General features: G+C 34.1%; 1 protein-coding gene across 1 annotated transcript; it reads right to left on the bottom strand.

The window, feature by feature from the left end:
* Nucleotides 1-1,759: 1,759 nt before the first annotated feature.
* Nucleotides 1,760-8,580, bottom strand: LOC107492161 (protein SEMI-ROLLED LEAF 2-like; the record flags this gene model as incomplete). Its single annotated transcript, XM_021126280.2, is given in 19 exon segments — nt 1,760-1,983; nt 2,290-2,427; nt 2,546-2,680; nt 2,761-2,952; nt 3,058-3,182; nt 3,288-3,360; nt 3,534-3,683; nt 3,781-4,170; nt 4,319-4,465; nt 4,567-4,850; nt 5,072-5,268; nt 5,362-5,564; nt 6,215-6,262; nt 6,473-6,601; nt 6,924-7,038; nt 7,189-7,304; nt 7,426-7,500; nt 7,832-7,970; nt 8,448-8,580. Coding segments are annotated over 19 exon segments (2,918 nt in total), but the record flags the coding sequence as incomplete, so codon positions are not given.
* Nucleotides 8,581-9,635: the final 1,055 nt, after the last annotated feature.

The raw sequence follows: 9,635 nt of genomic DNA, 5'->3' as shown, positions 1-9,635 counted from the left end.
AATTTATACCAATTTAAAATTTATTTTATTAATTTTTTTGCTAAACTGATTAGTCCAGTCTAATTTTAATAAAAATAATATAATTTAATTGATTATATATGTTAAATTTTAATTTTTAAAAAACATCTTTAAAAAAAGATATTTTTGACATCTTTACCTAAGTGACTCCCAATAACCTTTTAAGTTAATAATTTCATATTTTATTATTTTTAATAATGTAGTTTGTTAGTTGTTTTTTTTACTCTTTCATATAACGTAATTCTGAAAAAATCATCTTTAATTTATTTATTGAAATCCATCTACAATAATAAAAGCCATTATCAATCCAAGGAGGTTATTCTTGTACTTAACACTATAATATTTGTTCAATTTAATAAATAAGGCATATTTATTCCAGTTACGTGTACTTTTATTCATCTTTATTTTTTATTTACACATTGTGCTTTCTACTATGGTCCGTTTTGGTGATTCCTTCTCCTTTTCCAGTGATTGAAATTCGAAAGTGATTGAAAGCTAAAGCATATATATAACTAACGAGTCAAAACGTTGATACGGATCGAATAGGTGGTTATGGTATTGTGATTAATTTGGCACTTTAGTTTAGTGAGAATCCTATAAATAGAAACGGTTAATTTTATGACCATTCCTTTTATGTCAATATACATAAAAAATATTTAATAATAAAAATATTAATAAAAAATTACTAAAACTTATTACTTTTAGTTTTATTTAATGCATCTTATAATAAAATAAATGAGAAAGTCTAGAGACTAGCAACTTTTATATTTTGTGGCCAGCACTTAACTATCAAAAGAAAAGTGGGTGATCTCCCACAATCTCACATCATTAAAAATACAATTGATGGCCAATTGATGGTTACAAAACACAAAAATTACTGGCCTCTAGTACTTTTCTAAATAAATATTAATAAAATAAATTTAAATTATTTAGACCGATTATTTTTTGTTTTTTTAATATTATCATATATACATATAGTTTATAGAGTTGGCTTTACTCCTAGTTGGTTTTTTAATGGAACCAAAAAGAGAAAATCCACGTCCGGGCCTGTCTTCTTTTGATACAATAGCCAACAATGCCCATCAAATCAAATATTATTGTGCTTTAAATGATGCATACTTATCTTCGTTTTATTTGCCACTGCTGTACTTGAAGATCCAATAATGTTTGTCTTTGGTGCATAAAGTATGTGGATGATATTTTGAGATTCCAATTTGACCTGAGAAAATAACTGATGATGGTGATGATGATGATGATGATGAGAGGCATATCTTCTCCTCACTGTATACTTGATCATTAATGGTGAGGCATATCTTCCTTAATAAAGATGCCAATATAAAGGGAAATTGAAGAGGAAGCCAAAAAAGAAATTTTTCAACTAACTTTTAGTTAACTAACATTAACCAATTTTAAAATTTAGAATTTATAATTTAGAATGTAAAATTAAATATTTATTATTTAAAGTCTAAAATTTAAGATAAGCAAAATAATTTTTAAAAAATTAGTTACCTACCATTATTCCTCGAAAAATTGTCCAAATAAAATGGTAGGACTGAATTTTTGTTGGTTAGCGTGATCACTTATATTATGCCTTTTGAGTTGGCCAAAAGGCAATGATAAGATATATTCTTGTTAACTTGGCTCCTTCTATCGATTTGGTCTATTAATCACTAGAATTAGAATCTACCACCATACAAAGTTTTACAACATTGTCATCTACTTGCGCCTACGTCAGCTGAGTGGGCTGGCTGGAGGTAGCTTCATGACCAAGGAATCTCTATTACTATTATCAGAAACTTTGAGCAGTGATTTATCAGCTGCTTGACTATAATCATAGGCCAGCCAACTTGAGAGCTTCTTCCTTGTGCCAGTACCAATGGCCTCGCACTGGTTAGCCATGGCGCTGTATGGGAGAGGAGAAGCCGAGACAACAGTCCCTGCAACTTGACCAGCTACCTCTAGAGCCTAGAAACATTGAATATAACAATGAGTGTTCACCAATAATATAATCTCTGACAGTAACTTGGTATTCTCATCTGTAGATTGAGACAGGCAGATTTGGACTAGATTAATTATGCTTGATATTTTTCTGATGCAAGGATGCAAAAGAAGGGAATCTGATTGCATCAACAAATTTCAAATTACTTGGTAACCTCAACCTCTTAATTAGAATTTTATATGGTCAGTGGAATGGACACGGCACCCTGCTTTAGCAACCTATTCTTCTCATATTTTACATGCATGTACTAAAGAGTAAAGAGAAAAGTGTACCGATTCCATAAGCCGTCCAACGCTGATAACACGAAGTAATGAAGGTGACGCAGGCATCTTTGGAATAGATCGAGAGAATTCGGAAACAGATGCTTCACTTATTGAGTCATCTTCAACTGCTGAACTTGATAGAACATCCTGAACCACCAAGATAATCAAAATTAAAGTATTTCTGGAGATAAACTGAAGTTACAAAACTCACTAGGATGGCACTAATCACCCATTAAGAAGTAACAAATGCTAAGGGACAACATACCCCATCTAGTGACATTGACTCCTTGGAATGCAAAATCATTTGATTGTTATCAAGAACCCATTGTGGACCAAACATGAATTCTTCATCAGGCCTGAATGCCTCTGACAGTAGGGTGTCCAGGTGATCTGCATCCAGCTAAAGAAGAAACAATAAAATCAAAAAGTGAAAGTGGTTGATTTTGGAAAAACCATAGTCAAATGTATGAAATGTAATACCTCAGTGATGCTAGTCAAATTCTGAACCAAAACATTTTTTGTAGTCTGGAGATATTCTGGTATTTTGTTCCGTAACACAGATAATACCGATATTGCCATCTGATTATCAGCAGCAGTGCCATATCCTTTCACATCCACATCCATCTTAGCACATACTTGAAGATAATCACTGATTCCCATGAATGGATCAACCTGATTTGTTAAATACAATGGAGCTTTTATTCTAACAGGAAACAGGACAGTCCTCTAGCGGACACTAGAGGCTAAAAAATAGTATACTCATCTCATATCACTTACTTCAGATATTGCTAATGATGTGAACATATCATGCAGATCATGAATCTGATATAATTTGCAGGCAAACATCAACATGCCTGCAGAGAATACAAAGATAGACCTCTGACATGCTGGGGGCAACATTCCTGCAAGATCATGGGAACGCCAAATTTATTTTCTTTTATTAATCAGTTATTTGCTTGAGAGTAAAAATGTTTCATAAGAATAATCTATATAGGTCGTACTGTTACCTGGGTCCAACAACATACTCCAGAGAGAAAGTGGAAGTTGGAAGAAGCGGACCAACAGATTATCTTTAAGGTTCTGCAGCATTACATTTAGAAAGATTTTCTCAATCAGAATAATTGTAGAAAATTTCAGAACAGAACTATGTTAAGAGCAGGATTCTAGTTCAAATTCGTTTCAAAATAGTACGAAGTCTTTATGCGTATGGACATACTGGAAAGCAATAGGCATAGGTGAATACATAAGTATACCTTTATGCGTAAAACAGTTAGTGTTAACATGAAAGAGTGAGCTATAGCTTCAAACTTTGAAGGCAAATTGTCAGGAAGATTGGCTTGAATCCAAAAGGCAGAAAGTAACTGTGCCATTTGATCTTCACTTAGCTCCATAATATATGGTTCCTGGCCAGTTCAATAACCAAACTTGATAAATAATAATTTATTTCCAGAAATAATCATGAATAACAACATAGTAGCATAAACCTGTTCAATTACTCACAGACTCAGTCAAACTAGTGCTATCAATGACAGATTTAAGCTTGTAAAAGTTGGGAGAAATCTTAGAGCCACGGCCCTGCTGGTTCCGGTCTTCTTCCACAATGCCTCTTTCTCTGCATCCATCATCAACAATGTCGCCATGATTCTCTAGGTTGGCGCTGTCTCTGCCACTGCGAAGCTTTTCCATTAAAGCTGAAATTGATGCAGATGCAGATGTACTGTGGGAAGGCCTTTTATTGTGCAGAGATCTAGACCGTGAAGGCACTAAATGTGAATGGAAAGAATTTGGAAAAAGAATTAAAGCAAAAATCTGGTGTGCTTCAACTGAAGTCTCCAGATCTGAATGCAGCATTGCTTTTATGAGTTGCATAAGAAGCACTTCTGAAAATGTCTAGAAGGAAGCATAAAACTTTGTTAATGGATATATTCCAGAAAAAAACAACAGGTTTTCTATTACTAATAATTCAATCAATATGAAAATCATACATAATGATCACTAAGCTTCAAATTGAAACATGCATACAATGAACTCCTTTCACCTGGTGTGAATGCAAAGATGGCAATACTACAGTGACCACTCGAGCAAGGATTATAAGTGATCCAATGCTTGCTCTAGCAAGAACACCAGACGGCAAATTTTCTAAGGTTATGGCTATTAAGTCGAGCAGTGGCCGTACATCAGAGACCTAGTTATAGAAAATGAAGCAGTTTAGTTGTTGGAAGCAGAGAGATCTAACTAATTGTAAAATAATTTTCTAGGCCAAAGAATGCATATTCATAAACCTACTCACTTGAAAAATTCTAGTAAGCATTCCTCAATGGAGATTTGGAGCAAGATATTTGAGTTCAGCTCTTGCTCTCCAACAAATTCCCCAGAGGCTTGAAGGCTTTTTCTAAGATGCCTGCAAAGGTCATCAACAAAACCAAATTCTACCAACCCTCTCCCAGTTCTAATTTGCACAGCCAAAGATGTGGCAACTTGAATAATGCTAGCTTTAAGGTGGGGATCATGTAAGACATTTTTGTGGTCCAGATGACGTATGACAGAAGCTAGAATCAACTGCTGATTCCCTGGAAAACAAGGTGAAAAAAATGGCAAATTCATGGGACAAGAGTACAAGATTTTGCATAAGAATCTTATATGGCATTGTTTAATAGCTGTTCTGAATCTTAAAATCCATGAATGTTCAAAGTTATGAAGTGGAACCAAACAACAGTACAACACATCCACCATATTATTGGGTTTGATTTCAGACAAAGATTTGACTGAGAAATGCTGAAGAGAACAATACCTGAATTCTCCATGAAATAGGCCATGCTAGACAAAACCATTATTGCTAACCCTTTTGGAGGAGACCAATGTCGTCCGAAATCAAAGTAAAGAAACATTGGATCCAATACACGACACATTGTGGTACTTTCCTTGGCTAATTCAACCAGTCTCTGAATGCATATCTGAGCCCATATTTCAGGTTTTCCCATTTCTTCTCTATAACAATGACACTAACAAATCAGAAAATGGAAGTATAACAACCAATAAATGATCTAAATTCTTTTATAAGTTATTAATAAGAACTATTACCCTGTCAACATGGAAGGATCCTTTATTTCTAGCTGCTGCCAGATGATCAAGCACCTAGAGCGAGTGTCATTACCAACAACTAAACCACCCCGGCCTTCACACTGCACAACTTCATCTACCCAATTATGATGAGGCCCTTCTCTAAGATCAGCATCTTCACTTTGCCTGTCCTGCATATAGTTATCTAAAGTGGTGCGAATGATCTGCATTAAGAATGAAACCAACAGATCAGGGATGGTACCTATCTGAAACTCTAAAACCTTAGCGAAATGGCCACTACAAAGTCATTTGGTTTGACTGCTATTTAGGAAACCTGCAAACCTTTATGACAATTAATTATTAGAAATCAAATTAGGAGCATTTAGCTAAGAAAATTTGCTTCAAATAATTCATTTTAAGAATTTTTTTTTCATTTTCTTTTTCCCCCACACCTTGTGAGCTTCTCAGAGTCAATGTGAAGGGTTTTACCAAGTATAAGAGGTCAAACACAGCGATTAACTAAACTCCCTGATCAGCAAGTTAACATCAAAGAGCTTTCAATTCATTTAAGCCTTAATCCCCATTTCTTGCAGAGTAATATTTACACAAAAATAGACATTTCCATCAATGATGAGAACTCAATCATACAACTTTTCAACCTTAAAGCATCAGTTGGCTTTCTCATGAAAATCAATTTGATGAAAAGAAGAAACAACATATTCCTTAGATAATGCAGCCATACAAAATTTCATGACATTTTCTCTCCCAAAGTGGGGATATGCAGACACTCATTTTCTCTCCCATCAACTTGGAATTGTAGATGCAATATAAGCTTCATTATAAGACTACTCAGTGGGATAACTCAATAACTTACCTCATCAAAATCAACAAAAATATGTGAAAACTCAGCCATGAACCAAACCTGCCATGGAAAAGGCAGACAAATTAACTTTGTTGTTGTACTTATTACTATGGGACCTTATGATAAAAATAAAAACCTCACTACAACCATGAAAATTTTTAATAAAAACAAGTATTAGAAACCATACACAAAATCACACCTCAATGAACGGAATTATGCAAAAAGCAGAGACACAAACAAAATCAAATAACAAAATGCAGTATAAATTACCATTGCCGAAAGGCATTGCAAGCTTGATGCCCTCAAGCAGCGATTCTCATTTGTTTTACCATGCTCCCTCGATAGCATGCATACCTTTCTTACTAACTTTTCAACGCTACGAGCATAAGTGGCATCCACCTGTTCTTTCATTGGGTAAAATGATGAACACCGGAGACAAAATAGTATCAGCTACTTCATACATTGTATTAGTAGTATAAGGAAGAGAAAAAATCATCATTATTCACAATGACAAAAGGTATCTGAAATATTGTAGAGATGCTTAACTTATTTTTTTATTTGACTAGGTTGCTTGTGATTAATATTACTATATTAAAATATACTCTCAATTCTGGTCTGATACATAGACATCTTATTCTGAGTAAAAATATTCATGATGTACACAAGTCACATGAGCAAACAACCGAAAGTCATCTTAATCTTCTTGAATTTTAGCAATTACCTGACTGTAGATGAAACTTGTTAGAGTTTGGCACCCAAGTATTTGAATAGCATCATGCTTGGAATAGCCCAAAAGCTCAGAAACCACATTAAGCACATCAACAGCAAAGTATGCTCTGCAATGTAGGGAAGACATGGAAATCTTCATAACAGGCTCCTTTATATAAATTAGAAAGAATGCAATGCATGAGATATCAATAGTTCAATACCAGTCAATCGCATACATAATGCACAAAAAAAAGGCTAATTAATCATGAAAAACTTACATTTGCACCTTACAATGAGAAATCAACTTGTTGAAAGCTTCAGCTACAATATTCACAAGTTTGATGTGCTCAGATCGGAGCTCCTTGTAGCACCTTTCTTCAAGATATTTTGCTATCTAGCCGGAAAAGTAGATTTCATGAACTTCAGCAATAGTTTCAATTAATTGAAGGATATTCATATTATTCTCCTTCCCCCTTTCTCAAACTTCTATATGAATGAAATGAAAGAGAAGATACCTTTGGAATCCGAAAAGGATTTTTTGCAGCATATTCACACAATTTGGCAATCTTCCTTTCACTTGGGGGCTCATCCTGAGAGACATCATAAAACATGAGTGTCTGGGCTCCATCACTTGTATAATTGAATGGTAAAGTGTAAACTCAACAAAATTGTTTGATTTATTAGTTTGTTAGAATTAGAATCATATCTCTTCAAGCCTATATATACATATACCATTGTGCGCTACAATCAAGAGTAATTAACAAGGAGGTTCAACATGAGCAAAGAGATAATTTTCTACAAGAAACCAACATGAGCATCAGCAAGGACTAGGTGACAGTTGACAGCAACATTGGTTTAGAAAAGAGGCATCATCTACAACAGTGGCAAACACAAGAACAGAACGAGGATAGTAGTTCATACAGGGGATTTGGGGAAGATGTCAGCAAGGAGTTTTCTGTAACGTTTGACTGGCTGGCGTGAACTTGACCTCAATGCAGGACAGCAAACACACATTCTGCAACACGCTGGGAAGATCTTCCTTGAGATGAACCCCATTCCCCTGCAAATTCTCAAAATCCACACAATATATCAAACCAATATTCGGTCAAAAACACATCACATCATCGAAATTCAAACCCAAGTATATTTAAAAAGAAAAAAAAAAGCAAAAAGCTCGAAGCACAATGCATGAGAAAGTGCTAAAGTTGAAAAAAGAAAAAAAGGCAGACATGGTAGGGGAGGGTGACGAGGTTTCTGAGAATCTGAGGAAAGAAAAGCCAACCGAAAATAACGGATAAAAGTGTGAAACAGAAAAAGCATATATATAACTGTACCTAGTCCTTATGAAGCAGATCTAGCAAGTGTGAAAATAGAAAGCGAAGAAGAAGAAGAAGAAGTAGAAGAAACAGGAAGCGATAACATAAGCATTGAAAAAAATTGGCGCGTTGGTTGAATCAAGTTAAAGCAAAGCTTAAAGAGAGACAGAGAGTATGAGCTATATAGATCACGTGACTGTGTCAGTGTTGTGTAGTAGTACACTAGAGTAGTGTAGTGTAATTCAACTTCCTCAACCATTAAAAGTGAGCTTGGTTTCAAAATTCTGCTACTTGACTTTTGAGTGCAACCATCCCCACAATCGAAAATCTGTTTGGTTGTTTTCTATGCCTTGACGTTATGTTAGGAAATGATGTTGAAGCTCTCTTGTCGTCTTTAACTTTTGCACCCTTCTTTCCCATTTTTACCCTTTAATTTGACTCCAAAATTTGGACCTTAGTCGTTAATTTATCTTTTTTTTAACCATTTTTATGAAATAGCGTTTGAGAGAAGTTACCGTTTTTTAGATTGGATTATAATTGTAGTCATCTTCAAATGTATTTCGCTTTTCGCATCATCTGTTGTTTATTGGTTTTGAATCCGTAGCTTGCCGACTCATGACAGTTACTAATCCGTCTTTTTCGCTCTCTATTTTGGTAGGAAACTTACTAATCCGTATTTAATACGGTGAGAATGGGATCACATGCAATTTTTTTAATAAAAAAAATACTTTTTTTTTGGTAAAATTGATGGGCGGAAGCCCCAAAGGAAACAAACACCAAAGACAATTTAAAACTAGAAGTCAAACTTAAAAAAAAATTCTTTGTTAAGAACTTTAATTTATTTAACTATGGGCCTGATAGCCTTTAGTGAAATTAAAACCCCATTTTTGGTATAGAATTGGGCAGAAAATCTGATTAACTATTGGGCCTCAATCAACAAAAAATGAAATGGACCTCACAGAAAAAATCTTTTCCTCTATGACTTAAAGTCCAACAAAAAAAATAGGGTAGAAATTAAAATTGAAAACTAAAATCCCCCTTCTTAGTGTTTTCCCTTTTCTGGGCCTAAGCCTCATTGGTTTACCAAAAAACTTAAAATAAAAAAACCATTATTGAACACTAAGTAGTAAATTAATCACTAAAAACAAAAACAATAAAAAATAAAAAGCTAACTTCTAACCAAATAAAAAAAAGCAACTTTATTAAATTTTGGCCAACATATAACCAATAAAAAAAAGTAAATCATTTGAATAAAATCTCACACCATTAAAATCATCATTGATAACTATTTGATAGCTACAAGTCATAAAAGTTACTGCCCTCTAACACTCCTCATAAATAAATAACTAATAACGGATTAATGTTAGTATTGTTGGGTTGGAACATACTGTAGATAAATAAATAAATAA

This window comes from Arachis duranensis, chromosome 6 (genome assembly GCF_000817695.3).
Source record: "Arachis duranensis cultivar V14167 chromosome 6, aradu.V14167.gnm2.J7QH, whole genome shotgun sequence".
Taxonomy (NCBI): Eukaryota; Viridiplantae; Streptophyta; class Magnoliopsida; order Fabales; family Fabaceae; genus Arachis; species Arachis duranensis.
Note: the sequence above shows the minus strand (reverse complement) of the source record. Positions and strands in the feature narration are given on the sequence as shown.